Raw genomic sequence first — 17,592 nt, forward strand, 5'->3', positions numbered from 1 at the left:
GCTTTAATTATTAAGCAGGAAACATGATCTTTGCCTTTCAAAGTCATGCCCTTGGAAAATTCCACACATACATTCATTGGCTAAACACAGTGGATTAAAGCTGGGTAGGGAGAACGAGCCCCGGAAAGTTTATGCGGGTGTCGTATGTCTATCCTTCGTCCCAGTTGGAATCAGTCATGTGCTCTGGGGCGCAGGACACGCATACACAATTAATCCTAATTAATATCCCCCTCATTAATGCTGATGATTTGCTCAAGTGAGCTGAGCTTCTGTAGTGGTGCCATCCTCAGTCATTTCGCTTTGTGTCAGAACTGCCAACACGCATATGCTTATACAGTATATGAAAAATATTTCAGCGTGTACTAACGATGAAAAAGCCCATTGTTGTAAAGGTCGTAAGAATAATATGAATTGTATGATCACATTCGGCAAGGTTAAAATCAATTCGATATTCAAAAATATTCAATACACACAGTGTACTTTATAATAACTGACTCATATTAAAGTAGATATGACTGAATCCTAAAGGAAATCTTTCGAAATGAACTTATGGACTTGCTTTGATCAGCTATTGTTGCAGAATGGCGCTTTATTAATTGTTATTAAATTACTTCCATAAAACTATTCCAATCCATAAAAAAATGAATTTGAAAAAGATCAAATAGCTTTTCACTTGCTCCGAAAATTAGCTTTAGTGCACTCACTTTATTTTCATCTGACATATTCACCTACGTCCTTCAGTTGGAAAAGACGTGGGGTCACATCCTTCCAGTCATTATAGTTTTGTTATGAGGGTTATTAAAATTCAGTCAGCTTTGTGTCTCTTGAAAGCTGGATTTGACCATGACTCATTTCTATACTCTCTGAGCAGTGGGATGGCGGGGCGGTTCACGAGCACCGCAACGCTCCAGCGTTTGGAGCCCGAAGCAAACACCATCGGCTCGACCAGCGGAGTGCCGCACAAAGGCTGCTAAGAGAGGATCCTTCAGGAGTCTGTAGCGTTACCCTGCTCAGAGGCACACTCTTTTTCTTCGCATCTGATCTTCACCCACCCGCACACAGAACACACTGCTGAGTACCCAGTGTAGATGGTCATACCGCTATTTGTATGAGATGGTCCATCGACAGACAGTCTAGGACAGCAGTGTTCAACTCCTCGAACGCTTATGTGCTCATGATTTCCTTAACTTGCTTAGATTTTGATATTTTACATAATAAAAACCAAGATTACTGTAACCATCTGTGGCCCACTCCTAACACAGTCTGTACGTTCCAGTTTTTGGACAGATGCTTAAGAGTAATTACAACCTGTAACGACTGGGGCGGCACGGCCGTGCAGCAGGTGGCACTAGAGCTTCACAGCGTTGGGCGCAGTCTGTGGGGAGTTTGCATGTTCTCTCTGCTTCCGTGTTTCATCCCACAGTCCAAACATGTGTTTCAGCTGAACTGATGACTCTAAATTGCCCTTAGTCGGTGCGCATGTGTGAGTGAACGAGTATGTGGATACCCTGCGATGGACTGAAATTCTGTCCAGGGTGTACCCTGCGCCACGCCCTATGCTTCTGGGACAGGATCTGGATCATCATGACCCTGCACTAGACAACTATTTGATAAAAATAAAACTAAGTAATTACAGCACAACAATGTTTACACTTATTCCGTTAGTGGATGTTTTTTCTCCAAAGCAACTTACAACATTGAACCACTTTACAATTATTTACACAGCCAGGTAATTTTACTAGAGTAATGCAGAATAAGCACTTCAATCAAAGGTACTACAGGCATAGATGGGATCTGAACTTGCAACCGTTGGTATCAAAGGCAGCAGCGCTAACCACTACACTACCAGCTGTCTCACAGAATCACTCATTCACAATAGCTTACAACATTAATGTAGGGCTGATTTAAGCTCTTACACATACCTAACTATGTACAGCTACTGTAAATTCTTGGAATATTATTCATCAGCAATGGAGTAAAAAAAAAATGCATTGGCTGGAAAAATGTACATTGTTTGAAGGGGGGAAAAAAAGGGTCTGAAAACACAACTTTCACTTTTGTTAACTGCTTGTCTTTGATAGAACCATGGCAGTCTGGAGCCTATCCCGGACCGGATGGGCAATTAAGAGCTACCAACAAACCTGAACTGGACTGTGAGAGGAAACCAGAGCACCTGGAGGACACTTACACCGGACACAGAGAGAGCATGCAAACTCTACACAGACCGAGTTGGACTGCAACCGACACCGAGTCAGCAGCGCCGCTGCACCAATGTGTAGCAAAAAGCCTGAAACCATTTTCCCATTTTTAACTAAGAACTATTTGGAGTGTCAGGTTAGAGTCTGAAGAGTCGCAGTCGTTTTGTTGCGTTAAGCCAAAAGCAGAGAGATTCGGCGAGAAAGTTAGAATTCGAGGTGCGTGAAGCGAACTGCTCTTAATATAGATGGAACACAAAAAGATTGGAATCATTACGGCCGAAAAGCAATTAACTCGGACCTACTCCAGAGAACATGTCCGTGCTCCTCAAGCGGACCGCAATATTCACATCCCAAGCGTTTGCCTCTTGTGTGCCACGCTTGCTTCAGAGACGGTTGCAGATAGGCCTTTTTTTAATCCTTTAATCCTTACCCTAATGAACACTTGACAACTGCACACTCACAAGTGAGATAAGGCGTTGCTTAAAGGCCGCTGGTTTCTGGGACTTCAAAGGATGTGCGAATGAGATATGACACACTCAATGGAATTAGCCCGGCACCTTATTAACACTTTCAGGTCTTTGAGCCCAACCCTTTCCGAAGTCTATTGATACAGATTTGATCTCGCTGAAAAAGACAACCTGCTCCGCCGCGTTTCCACACCTGTGACGCAGTGCGAGTTATCTGCAGGGCTCAACGGGGGACTGTCTCTGTGATGAATAAGGACCAGGGCAGGAAAGCTTTACATCACCGGGGTGCATGACAAATATTTTTCTCCTGCTGCACGTTGTGCGATACGTGGAGCGAGAAGGACCATTTCCACACCTGGTGTTCCAAGAAGTCTCGTGGTTTTGAGCCATGTGGTGGTCTTGACGGCAGTGTGAAAAATGTTCTTCGTGCCCTTCATCAAGAGTCAGAAATAAAACAGCGGAGGGTAGGCGACAATATTAATACTATTATTAATTCACTTAGCTGATGCTTTTCTCCAATGTTAACCTATTTAGAGGTAATTACACATTTAAACCACTGGGTAATTTTTACTGTCTCAATTCAGGGTGATTACCTTGCTCAAGGGTACAGCAGAAGTCAAACCCATGTTCTTTGAATGCAACTCACTGGTTATAACCTCTACACCACCTGCTGCTGCAACATACATCGCAAACATGACAACAGCAGCACATGCCATCTCAAGAACTGAATGTAATTTCTTTACACATCCAGCAGGTGGCACAATGGTTAACATCGTCGTCTTTGGACTCAAAAGTTACAGGTTTGAATGCAACCTCTTGCTATAGTATCCTAAAGTACTCACCTTAAATTGCTACAGAAAAAAAAAAACCCAGGTGTATAAATGGGTACGTAATTGTAGGTAGCTTAACATTCCAAGCTGCTTTGGAGAAAATGGACAGTTAAATTAAAAAATGTAAACAAACTACTAAAAGCCATCATTAGAAATTTCTAAATCTCATTTACAGTATTTGCCTCACCTTCTCTCTTTGAACTGCCTTTCTGATCACCAAATTAATCATCGCCTCCTGCTATGTGGGCTATTAAAGGGCCATTTATTTATCGCAAACCGCCACCTCCCCACAAAGACCGGTGAGCTCGCAGAGCAAAACCCCTTTTCCCCCTCAATACATATACGTTTTACTTGAACGCCTCAGTTTTCCTTCAGTGTCAGCAACCCGCAGACCAGAATTGACAGTCACAAATGACACTGGCAATTTTATATATTACTTTTACTCCTGCTGAGCAGCAGAGGGGCACTTCCTAAATTAAACATACATGGAGAGAGAGTTGTGGAAGGTGACCCAAAACGACTGCGGCTGATTGTCTGCTCGGCAGCTTGGGACTCCAGTCTGTCTTGAAAAACGAACCTTTGCGTGAACAGACGCATCAGAAATGACGGTCAACAGTTAAGGGCGTTTTTGTCACTGTGGACAATGGACATGAGAGAGTGGCAAAGCCAAACACAGGCTCTACAGTGAACCATAGTTTTAGGACAAAAGGTCTGTGTCCTATGAAATATGTTGACATCCAGCAGGATCACATCTACCTTTCATGTATTTGAGTATTACTGTGACACAAGTCAGGATAATAAAATCTCGGAGGTCGTTCAAAGGATGTGCTGGAGCAGAAGTGGACAAAGAGCGTTAAGCAGTTTTCTGCGGGACTCTCTCTGCTGCTTCGGGACTCGACAAGTCTGCCAACGCAGCTGGCTCTGTGTCCGTCCGTGGCGCACCGAAGGACCTGGCGTGATACACCCACACCGTGTCGATCCCCTCGCCAGTCACAGCATCGGGCCGTCGTGTTGGGAAGGGGAAGCGGCAGGCCACCACCTTGGCGCCACTTGATAGCTCTCCCTGAAGCTTCTCCTCCAGCTGCGCCATCTGGGGAAGCCAAGTACAGGTAGCTATCAGTAGTACCAACAGCACCACCCTCAGGGGAGTCGGTGGCCTCCCTGTCCCCTGACAGCACATCACAGTGCCGCTTACAGTCCTGTTACATTTATTCATTTAGCTGACATTTACTTTTCTCCTGTGCGACTTACAACGTTAAGCTACTTTACTATTATTTACCTATTTCTACAGCTAGGCAATTTTGCTGGAACAATTTACGGTAAGTACCTTACTTAAGGGTACTACAGCTGGAGGTGGGATTCAAAAGTGCAACCTTTGGCTCCAAAGGCAGCAGCTCTAATCACTGCACTACCAGCTGCCCCATCTTCCTCCTAGTTCCTCACCCTCAATATGTCAGAGCCATATTTTTGCAACAACAGACAAAGGAATATTCTTGGTGTATTATTTTATACTTTCAATATACCAGCTTATTACTGTTGATAATTTACTCAAAAGTATCAACTAGGCATAACATTACAAGATACTAAATGCATATCTGAAACCACAGTTAAATTACGAGAAACATAAAACACCAGGACGTCCTGCAAACTGGCTCTGAAATGTCAATTTGCAAAACAAAATGTGTTCAGTTCACATTCTAACCACAAAACGTGAAACATTTTAACCATATTAATGCACACATACCATCTGAGGGACTCCAAATATCACAACATTGGTGTACTGAGAAAAATTTACCTAAACAGAGAGGAGAAAGATTAAAAACACACACCGAGTTGGACTTATCAGTTAATCACATAATGTAAACTATTAAGATATTTAAAATAAATACCCTGTGGCCTTGCAAGGAAATATCTCCTTTACATTTGGAAGTGAAGCACTAACCTTATTGTGTAGTTTAACAAACAATTTTAAAAGAAGGGTAGACTTTCATTAGTCTATTTTTAAATAGAAAAAAAACATTTATGAAGCATTAACGTGCTTTAAAAATTACTTTTAAAAGTTTTTGAATGTAAATACTAACAGCTAAATCCCCCCTAGAGAGTAAACCAGTGCAATACACAACGCTATTTATATTTATATTTATATCTATTTATCACATCATATCTCTTACTCACACTCCCTTGCATTTGTATAGAACATACCTGTACATACATACAATGTCTAATAACTATTATTGTATATTGGGTACTTTATATTTTTGTACATTTTTTATCCTTCATTCACATATTCTATCTTCTCATCTGTCTTGTTACTGTCATTCTGTCTGTGGTGTTGAAGTTTCTGTCACCAAGACAAATTCCTTGTATGTGTGAACATACTTGGCAATAAAGCTCGTTCTGATTCTGATTCTGAAAACACAGGGAAAAATTAAAGTATCAGGTGTAGTGCAAGAGCTCCCCCTATTGACAACAGACAAACAAATCAAAAGAAAATTATTCTCATCCTGTAGCAGGAATTACTGTATAGAAGCACACAAAATAGCTGTCATGTAACTGTGGTTTCAAATAAGTAAAAGTAAACTGTGGTTTAAAGTAAGTTCAATTCAAAGAAACTTTTACATCTTTTTTACATCTACTTTTACTAGCACAGTGAGTAGCGCTGCTGTCTCACGGCACCTGGATGGTGTGAGAGGATGTGGGTTCAATCCCCACTCAGTCCGTGTGGAGTTTGCATGTTCTCCCTGTGTCTGTGTGGGTTTCCTCCGGGTGCTCTGGTTTCCTCCCACAGTCCAAAGGCATGCTGATCAGGTTCACCCATAGAGTGTGAGAGACAGAGAGAGTGTGTGTGTGTTCCACTGATGTATGGATGAGTGACCCAGTGTAAGTAGTGTATCTAGTAGTGTAAGTCACCTTGGTGAAAAAAGGTGTGTGGGTTGATAACGCTACATAGTATCCAATGGAAGTCGCTTTGGAAAAAGGCATCTATCCGTTAAGTAAATAAATGTAAATGTACATCTGAAATTGAAAGTTCTGTTTCCCTTAATGTATTGAAATATTCTGAATCTCAGCAAGTAAACCATAAATGAACATCAAAGCTTGATGTGGTTTAGATGAAGAAAGTAAAATTATCTACCTTCCATAAATCCGATCTGTAGAAGGTGGTGCTGTGATGAACCCCCTCCCTCCAAGCTCTGTATCTGGAATACCACACCAGCCAAGGGTTCAGCTCAATGCCGACCGCACGGAAGCCTTGCTTGGCGGCTGCTATTACCTACGAGGAATAAGACAAATGTCAAAACACACATCGTCTGCGACCTGTTCAGACCAACTGCTTGACATTTACATGGCAAACCTGGTAAGAAGTCAAGTGACAGAGGGGTAATGTCCCAACCACCATACTAATTAACTAATTTCCATACCACTCACACACTTCATTTTAATTGATAAAAAAAAAAATAGAAATGAAAGGGTTTTTGTGGATCACAAATGGTGTACACCCAGAAGGTCAGATATTGTAAGGAATTTCTGTTATTTATGCAATTTAGATCTGAAAACTGTCACAATTGTGTCTATTTACATATACAATGCAAAGCATCACACTGGGTAAAGTTAAGTCAACCAAATCAAATATAACCTAAAAAGAAACATTAAATCAAAAGTAGGGCCAGCAGGTAACAGTTCAGTGAGACATTGCCTTCCACTTGAAGGACGTGGGCTTGAATCCCACTTCCCACTGTGGTACCCTTGAGCAAGGAACTTACTCTGAACTGCACAGTAAAAGTTACCCCCCACCCCACATTGACTGAAACCGCTTGTCCCGAGCAGGGTCGCGCCGCACCGGAGCCTAACCCGGCAACACAGGCTCCAAGGCTGGAGGGGACACACCCAGGACGGGACGCCAGTCCGTCACAAGGCATCCGAAGCGGGACTCGAACCCCAGACCCACCGGAGAGCAGGACCCAGCCAAACCCGCTGCGCCACTGTGCCCCCCATGAAAGTTACCCAGCTGTATAAATAGGTAAATCACTGTCAGCGATGTAGTCGTGTTCACCAACCTAACGCTGCAAGTAGCTTTGGAGAAAACAACAAAATGTCCTAGGTGCGTTCCCTGACTCAGAGAGAAGTTGTGCTCCGTGCCCGGCTCTGCTCTCCTGTACTCACTATCCTGCCATCCCCGCTGCCGATGTCCACCAGCGTCCCGCTGCTCGGCCGCACAGCCCGTAGCACGTTGCGGACCTGCGCCGGAGTGGCGGGCACGAACGGCAGACACACCCTCCGCAAGGCAGGTGTCACAAAGGGCACGGCCACGGCGTACAGCGCCACCAGAGACCCGCCCACCACGCCCGTTACCACTAGCCCCCAGCGGCGTTTACCCCCACCACCCTCCATGGGGGGCCTCGGTGGGAAACTTTCTTCTCTGACCACTGCGGCTCCTCCATTCACTTCTGTCATTGCTTTCCAGGGACTTGTTTTTCATCTACCGATAGAAAGGACAGAGTGGTTAAGGATATCATGATGTGGTTGCTAGTACAACAGGAAAATGCTGATTTTATATTTTTCCTAACTGATTTATTAAGCAACCAAAATGCCTGTAGCTCTGTCTCGAACTGTTACTGACTCAGGCAGGAGGGACCCGCGTATGACACGACAAACCTACTGCCCCCTAGTGGCTGCACCTGGGTACTACAGCAACGGACTTGTACGCTAAGTTACTGCTTCCAGTCGCACTCCAACCTACTACCCTTCAGCAAGGTACTATCCTCGAATTACTCCGGTAAAAATGCGAAACTGTATACATGGTTTAAAACTTTTAAGTTACTTAGTTTGGAAAGACTTCAGCTAAAGTGCGAAAATTGATAATAAATAAATAATATTATTGCAAATATTTCTGAAATGAGACATGGTTTATTTGGATTGCCGACACCTGTTAAGATTCTTACCGAGCTCCTTCAGCTCTCTGGGGAAATGTCGAGTTATAGCGACTTTACTACCGTCATAATTAATACGGTTAAAAACACGTTTCGAAAACAACAAGGAAGTAAAGCAGCAAATTCTTCAAGATGAAGAAGAAGCTGAAGTCCGCCGGTCAAATTCTCCCACCGGAAAACCAACACAACTAACAATGGTTCCGCCCGCTCTTGTGACATGTACAGTGTTACACAGTTATGTTATTTTTAGACGCCTAAATAATACTTTTGTCACTCCAAATGTTTCCACTGTGGTAGTTTTGTGAAGCACAGACGAAACTTAGAGACAAATAGATGTACTCAAATGTTCCATAAATATTTATTATCAATATTGTATTGCGTCTGTGAATCAAACCAGTAAAATCACATTTGACGTCACAGGTTTATAGAAACACTTTATCGAGGATGAAACTGTTATACAAAAACAGGTTCCTTTCACATCTGCAGTTTTGTCCTGAAGAGAAAGCAGACACATGACAGCACACGAACCCCCCCAAAATTCACAGCGCCTACACTTTACCATATAAGTAAGGTGATTTAAAGAAACAAATTGAGTTTAAATGATAAACTAGACATTTGCTTTTTGCACCTGTGATCACTCCACTCGAAACACTCAGACAAACAACAGCTGGGTATGAAGCATAACCAAAAAGGACAGCTGTAACAAACACATTGTACAAAATAACCCTGTTAACAATGATTCTGTATGTTTGCTTTCTCTAAATAATGCATTAAAAATGTATGAAAAACAAGGTAAAAAATAGGACAACACTTATAATATTACGAATAATAATAATAATAATATTAATAATAAATACCTACGTAAAGAATAAAACAGAGAAAACATAATTTTGTATATATAGTTCCCTTAAATAATGCAGAAGTTCGAAGTATCAAAAACTTAATTTTAAAAAACATCCAAGAGCACAATAATAATAATAATAATAATAATAATAATAATAATAATAAAAAAACATTAAAAAAGAGAAGCATAAAGCAGTGGCAAAAACAAACGCGTCATTTCATCCTGTTGTTTTGACAAATGCAAATCAGGAGAGGACAATGATGAGAAACCAGGAAGACTAACAGAACGAGATACTTCTCTTCCTGGGTGGACCAAAGAAAAACGGACAAGATCAGAACACACAGCGCCCTGAGTTCGGTTCCAAATTGACGGTGTCAACCCAAACCCAGTGAAAGGGTCCGAGCTGAACTCGTTCGAGTCCAAAAGGTCCATGGGGGGGGCGGACGGACGAAGAGGAGTTTCCCTTCATTCCAGGCTTGTGCCCGGGTCTTTTCAAACCCTGTGTGATTCGTTCGTGCCGAACCGGTCCTGTTCTTCTGTAGCAGATCCCTCTCGCGTGGTTCTCAGTCTCAGTCAGTGTGTTGAGTGCGTGTTTCCGAACGGTTCCCCCTGCTTGAGGCTCCAGGGTCACGCGGGGTCACTCGGGCTCACTCGGGCTCTGGGATCTAAAGGCCGCAGGCGGAAGAGCGCTCCTCGCGGGCACCTGTCCGCCCCGCTGAGCCGCCTTGTCCCGCAGCGCGAGGCTCGCCAGCTTGTGTTTGAGGTCCACGATGTCGCCGATGGCGCGCAGGTCCCGCGCAGCTGTCACGGCGGCGTTCTCCTCTGTAACAACATTAACACACTGTTTCACACAAACCAGCAGGCATTACAGCCATAGTCGTTCGCAGAAGGAAACGTATACAGAGTACCACGGAAATATTTTTTACGACTCCAGCACTTACTTTTGGCCATTTTCTGGTTTTTGTATGTATTTTCTCGTCAAAGAAAGAACTGAAAGACACCCGCGCAGCGTCGGGTGTTTCCGGAACTCAAGTTTTCCTATAAAACGTGTGGTTGCTGTGGATCGCAGCCTCCAAATGTATCCCCACTTTCGGTTTTACAGGGATAAAATGGTGCAAAACGGCGCGTGACAGGGGAACCCCCCAGGCAGCCCGGTTGAGTGACGTCATACCAGGTGACAGGTGGCGCGAGTGTCAACGAACTAAAACCCGCTTCAGTTATTCTCGGGGGAAAAAGTGATCTTTATGATATATTTCTACAAGTTGAGTAGGATAAACGTAAATCTTAGACCTTTTTTATACAAATGTACTGAATTCCAAACGTCACTTCCGCATTTACAGTCATAACCACGTCGATTCCACACTACGTATGTGATGACGTTGGCGGGAACAAGGCTGCTGAGCGTTCCTCCGTCTGCCGAGTAAAATTTACTCAAGTAAATGCTTTGTCCAAAAACTTTAAGACATCGACACCAAGTGCTCATTTTGTAAAGGTCCCTCAGAAACGGCTCTTCACCTGCTTTGGTTCTGTAGACACAGGCAGAAGTTCTTGTTGGACCTTTTAATGGAAACAGAAACCCTAAGCATGTATTCCTTGGAATTTTCAGTTACGAGAGAGTCAGGCGACAGTAGTTGCCAAATAATTCCCCTTATTTTCTTATTAGCCAAATATTACATTCATATGTTAGTGTAAATTTAGTCATTCAAACCCTTTGTTTCCGCCGTTTATAAAATGAAGATTAAAGAACACTATTCTACTTTCCAGAACTCCCAAAGCTGCGAGAACTCTGCTTCTATTGACATCTTACCCTATTTCTGATGAATAAGTTTAAAAACTTTAATGATTTTTTTTTTTTTTCTGTTTGTTTGTTTTCCCTCTCTGTTAAATTCCCTCTGACATCATTTGTGGTGATATCTGGATCTGGTTTCTTGTTTTCTTCATGATCCTAACTTTTCTTATTGCTGTTTTTGTCAATAAAGTTTATTTTAGAAAAAAGGGAAAAAAATAATATGACGCCAATGAGGGTGTTTCACAAGGTGGCGCTCAAAGCGCCTGCAGTCAGCCTGACTGATGGTAGCTGAAGAAACATGAGGAAACAAACAAACGTTGAGGAACCCTGTTCACTCTGAGAAGGAATTCATTGACTGAAACCGCTTGTCCCGAGCAGGGTCATAATAGAAAATTTTACTGTCCGTATACAAATGAAAAAAAATGATCACATAGCAAATGTTTTCAAGAGTTTTTATGGTCCTTGGATTGGGTTTAGTAGGTATAATAGAGTAATTCAGGGGTATGTCTTGTACCAGCAGCTGAAGATCTGAGTTGGGACCAGTCTTCAGGGAGTAAGAACATGATGCAAATCACTTCTCTAAAATACATGAAACATCCAAATTATAGCATCTCTACAACTCTGACAGTGCTTACATTGTCAGGATGTCTGTGGAACCTTAATTATTATTATGACTGTTCAGCACCATTTTCAAATCATTATCATTCTGACTCATATAAGCCATAACCCAGTTTCACGGACACCTTCTTTGTCAACAGGTGAAGAATCTGCCCATACCTTAAACCACATTACACAGCTTCTGGTCCAGGCTATGAGGATATCCCACCTGGACTACTTCAGCTCCTTGTGTGGTCTTCCAGCCTCTTCCGTTAAGCCTCTCCAGCTGACCTAGAATGCTGCTACATGTGTTCTGTTTGACCTACAAAAGAGTTCCCATCTCCCCTCCTCACCTCTTTCAGTTGGTGTCATGAAGGCATGTATTAAATTTAAGACTCTGGTTATGGCCTATAAGATAGTCAAAGGTTCAGCTTCCTGATACCTACAGGGCTTGATCACTCCCTGCACCCCAACAAGACTGCTTGGCTCCTCCACTTCTGGTGACTTGGTGGTCCCACTCACCAGGGGTCTGAAATCAAACCTCTAGATTCTTAATTTTGGAGCCAACTTCTGTTTTTGAGAAGAGCTGAATCCTTCCCAACATTCAAGAAGTGTTTCAAAATCATTCTATTTCAGACATATTCTGTTTCAATGTGCTGAGAGCTGAGTAAATCTGACCAAAAACCATCTCCTACAATAATAAATGTAAATTTGCTATTTAAATCTCACTTCAATAGACAGTGACTTGTGTATTAGCAACATGACGGTATCAGACAAGCAAGTTGTGCTTTGATAATCAGGTGTTTGTAGACTTACTGTTTGGTCACTCAATTAAAGAGCTGACTTATCAAGGAGTACAGTGAATGGCCACCTAACAATACATTAATATCAAAGCCTGAATAAGGAGTAGGGTTGCACCTTCAGTCCTTCTTGGAATACTGTCATACAAGTTCTGAACTATGTGTGGTGGGATATTGCACCATCCCAGAAGAAAAGCCCCCAGTTCATTGATGAAGGAGGTGGACATTACATCGCACTCTGCACTCCAGAACTTCAATGACCTCTAGACCTGATGAGTGGGGCTCATGGAAGCCATTTGATTTAGTCTTGGTGTGTCTGGGGGCGGTAGGGGGTGCGGTGGCGCAGTGGGTTGGACCACAGTCCTGCTGTCCGGTGGGTCTGGGGTTCGAGTCCCGCTTGGGGTGCCTTGCGACGGACTGGCGTCCCGTCCTGGGTGTGTCCCCTCCCCCTCCGGCCTTACGCCCTGTGTTGCCGGGTAGGCTCCGGTTCCCCCGTGACCCCGTATGGGACAAGCGGCTCTGAAAATGTGTGTGTGTGTGTGTGTGTGTGTGTGTGTGTGTGTGTGTGTGTGTGTGTGTGTGTGTGTGTGTGTGTGTGTGTGTGTGTGTGTCTGGGGGCATTTTCCTATAATATGGGAACATCATGAGGCAACAGTGTTTGCACCATAGGGTGCACCCTGTAAAATGGCTTCATATTCCTTGACCGTTATACGACCATACAGAGCAATTGTCAGATCTAATGACTCCTGCGAGATGGCTGCCCACACCATTAAGGATCACACTAAGGGCCATGCTTAACAGGTGGGAACAGACATTGTGGGTGGAAGGCATCCTGTGTCTTTCTCCAAGCAAAAACCTGCCTGGACTTGGAAAACATGGTGAAAGATGATTCGTCAGACCATCTTACATTTTCCATTACTTGGGGTTCCAATTTTGTGTTTCTTACACCGGGTTCTGCACCTTTGGATACAAACTGCTTTCAAATAGCAGCCCTGCCATAAATTCTAGCTATGTGACATGCATGATGTACAATTTGTGCTGCGACTGGATCACAGCGGTTAAGTTCTTTGGTCATTTCTGAGGCTGTACTTTTGTGGCATTTAGCAACTATTATGAGAAGTTTCCATCTATCCCTGTAGGTGATCTTAAACATGCGACCACTGCTCCTCTTTACCAGTGCAGCTTGGCCATGTTTGGTACATGCTCATTATTTTTGAGATTGTTCTATTTGGTATACTATATAATTTAGCGTGGGGGGGTGTGGTGGCGCAGTAGGTTTGACCAGATCCTGCTCTCCGGGGGGTCTGGGGTTCGAGTCCTGCCTGGGGTTCCTTGTGACAGACTGGCGTCTCATCCTGGGTGTATCCCCTCCCCATCCAGCTCTCTGCCCTGTATTGCGGGGTTAGGCTCCAGCTCACTGCAACCCCGCATGGGACAAATGGTTTCAGACAGCGTGTGTGTAGAATTTAGCAGTTTTTGTGACTGATGCACTGGCTATTTGGGCACCAACTACTTGGCCTCTTTGGAACCATTAATGGACTCATGTTACTTTGAAAAGTCATATCAAAGTAGTAACTGACAGCTCTTTTATTGCTGATACATACTGTGGTAATCAGCCTCATATAACTGACTTTTGCAGCTTCATTTGTAATTGTAACTTTCTTCAAACTCCTTTTTCCATGTGGTGCTTCTGTTATTTTGTCCACCTCTTGTAACTTTCCCCAGAAGTGGAAAAAAAAGCCCAGCCCAACACCCTGACATTACCATAACTCAGTTTATCGGGAGTAATTGAATTGCATTGAAAGGACTTGGGTTCGAATCCTGCTCCTGCTGTAGTACCTTTGATCAATGTACTTACATTTACATTTGTTCACGTAGCAGACACTTTTCTCTAAACCGACATACACCTCAGAGAAATACAATTTGTACATGACATTAGGAGAAAGAAAGCCATAGTTGCAGACGTGTGATTAAGTAAACTTTGTTTCCACTTTATCGATGTTCATCGCATGAGTAGGTGCATAAAACTCAGAATAGACTATTCCTGATCACCTTCCTACATTCAAAAAAAAAATATATTTTAAAGGTACACAAACATTTACATACAATACAGGAGTAGCGGCTGTGTAAAGGCTGATCTGGGCATGATCATAAAGTTACAGTACATGAACATTTACACCATACATGAGCTTGAGAGATCATGGGTGAAGTGAAGTGAGTCTGGAAGAGGTGAGTTTTCAGACCCTTCTTAGATGCGAACAGAGTTTCAGTAGTTCTGAGTGAGAGGGGGAGGTCATTCCACCACAACAGAGCCAGAAGTGAGAACCTCCATGCTTTATCTTTCGTGTACGAGACCACCAAGTGGGCAGAAATAGATGAGCGAAGCGGTGTGATTGGGGTGTGGTGGTTGATCAAGTCTTGTAAATAGCTAACCTACTTCCCCCGAATTGATAGTTCAAAAAAATAAAAGCAGCGACTATGAGTGAATATTCATGAACATGCCAGCAACAGGTAGCATTGTGGTTAGAACCCTTACCTCATGCCTGAAGGACCCATGTTTTTATCATACTCCTGCTGTGGTACTTTTGATCCTTATCCCTGAATTGCTACAAAGCTACCCAGCTGTATAAAAGGGTAAATCAATGTAAATACAGAAGCTCTAGATTTTATTGCTTTTGGAGAAAAATCTGTGCAAATAAAAACTGTAGCGCATCAAAAACAACAAACAAACTGAATTTTTGATAAAGGAGACATTGTGGCCCAAGCAACAACATACTATGGTACATTTCCTCTTAATCATTTACCTTAGTCTCAGCACAGGCAAAGAAAACAGAGTTTGCAGCTAATTTAAGGCATTTCTAAAATCCTATATTTGCAACACAAAGGACTACATTATGAACTATTTAAAAAAGAACAAAACCACTAGATTTACTAGCACACATTAAATTGATCCAAAATCTGTTTCTGATTAAGTGTTGGGACATACTGGAAATCTGAATTAGACTGCATGGCTCCTGCATTCCCTGGAACAAATTGTACTTCAGGATTTGAGCAAAATGTGGAAAGGTTTAAATATCTCAAAATCATACAAACATCAAAATATACTGGGGAAGGGATTTAATCACATACCAGTAAATTTATTATTCCCAGCACTGTAAACTAAAGTCATATTTTTGAAAAGGCAAAAAAGGCAGGCAGTTCTTTTAATTAATCATATAGGTTTTACCCTAGTTCAACAGAATTACACAGGAAAAAAAATCTGGTGGCACAAGTGGAATAAGGTTTAACGGTCTGTTAATTTCTATTTTGTGTTGCTGAAAGAACAATGGAGGAAACAGGAAATCCCTGCAAGATTTCCATGACGTGTAATATTTAGTATTATCATATTAGAATTTAAGATTCTTGGGTTCTTGGTTCTGACTCTGTTGTGGTGGAACAACCTCTCCTCTCACTCAGAACTGCTGAATCTCTATCTACATTTAAAAAGTGTCTTAAAACTCACCCCTTCCAGACTCACTTAGCCTATGATCTCTTAAGTTCATGTAATGTGTAAATGTTCATGCACAATAACTTTAAGACCATGTCCGGATAAACCTTTAAACAGCTAGTACTGTACTGTAACATAAATGGTCAAATGCATCTCCAAAAAAAAAAAAAAAAAAAAAACTAGGAAGGTGATCAGAAATCATGAATATTCAGATAGTTTTATGCAGCTACACAAGTGATGAACTTTGGTTCATATGGTGGAAACTAACTATTTAAGAATCACACATCTGCACCTACATCTCTCTTCCTGCTAATGTAATGCACACATTGTATTTTCTATGAGATGTACATCACTTTGGAGAAAAGTGTCTGCTAAATGAATAAATGTAAGATTTTAGTAGGCTGTATTGGTATACAGGTTTAGCAAGAGTTGTGTGGTCCAATTCAACAGCATAAAAGACTAAATAGAGGATGCATTACAAGAATAACATTTTGCTCTTATTTTAACTAAATTAATCAACACAGTTTTGCTTTTAAGTTATAAGCATTGCGTTTTCATGTTATGTTGTTATTGTGGACTTTGCATGTTCTCCCACATGTGTGTCAGGTGAACTGGTGACTCTAAACTGCTGTGTGTGAGTGTGTGCGATTGCTTTGCACCAGACTGTCATTCTGTCCAGGATGTGCCTGGATTTTAGGATAAGCCCTGAACCATTGTAACCTTATGCTGGACAAATCATCATTGATAACAGATGAATGAACATTCCAATTAAACATATATACACACTTCAGTTGTTAAATTCAGTGTTCCCACTGATTTAGACACACCCACGCAGGCTGGGAATTAAGTATACAAACATGCAGATGTATCAATGGTAGTCAAATTATCACTTCCACAGGGCTTATGAAATGTTCAGGTTAATACTCTTTCAAGGTTAAAGCCATATACTTCTCTAAGGAAGAGTGGCAACAATATTACTATTCTTTTGTGGCTCAATTCACAACTTCAGTTCTTAAAAATATAAAATATACCAGCTTTTTTTGGAAAACCATTTTAAAAGCAACTGTAAAATGACAGCAGAAAAATCCAGTTCATTGGTAAAGGTAGACAACTTTTATACATAATGTTCAATACAGTTATTATACAATGGATAAGTAAATTAACCAATTTAATAAATGCACAATTACAAATAGTTAAAAAACACCTCAAATATGATGATCTTTTTCTGCATTGTTAAAATTTAAGCAATGAGAAGTGTTCTCATCACTGCTATTGAGCCATAATCCTATGAAGTCATGGGTTTCAGTGTCTCCCCAACTGTGCTGGGGCAGCAGGTACCATAGTGATTAGCCTGCTGCTTTTGGACAACTAGGCTGCAGGTTACAATCCCACCTACTGCTTAGTACAGAGACACATATAATGAGCGCGTTTTTCATATGTACTATAAATTGCTCCAGTAAAAATTTACTCTGCTGTATAAACACGTAAATAGCTGTAAGTAGTTTAACAGTGTAAGTTGCCTTGGAGGAAAGTCAGCTAAAATGAGTAGATGTAAATTTTAAACCACCGATTCACATTGTACAATGTGGTATGGGTTCAAAGCCATGTATTAAGTTTACAGGAATAAAAACATTGTTTTGAAAAAGCAAAGC

At 41.9% G+C, this 17,592-nt stretch overlaps 1 protein-coding gene across 1 annotated transcript; it reads right to left on the bottom strand.

Moving 5' to 3' along the window:
- Positions 1-3,681: 3,681 nt before the first annotated feature.
- Positions 3,682-8,571, bottom strand: atpsckmt (fATP synthase c subunit lysine N-methyltransferase). The gene is made up of 5 exons (XM_018754011.2): positions 8,436-8,571; positions 7,657-7,972; positions 6,629-6,766; positions 5,240-5,290; positions 3,682-4,585 (listed from the first exon to the last, which is right to left on the bottom strand). Exons 2-5 carry the CDS (start codon positions 7,945-7,947, stop codon positions 4,349-4,351), a joined length of 717 nt encoding a protein of 238 aa, XP_018609527.2. The 5' UTR covers positions 7,948-7,972; positions 8,436-8,571; the 3' UTR covers positions 3,682-4,348.
- Between the last annotated feature and the right edge of the window lie 9,021 nt (positions 8,572-17,592).

This window comes from Scleropages formosus, chromosome 9 (assembly GCF_900964775.1).
Source record: "Scleropages formosus chromosome 9, fSclFor1.1, whole genome shotgun sequence".
NCBI lineage: Eukaryota > Metazoa > Chordata > Actinopteri > Osteoglossiformes > Osteoglossidae > Scleropages > Scleropages formosus.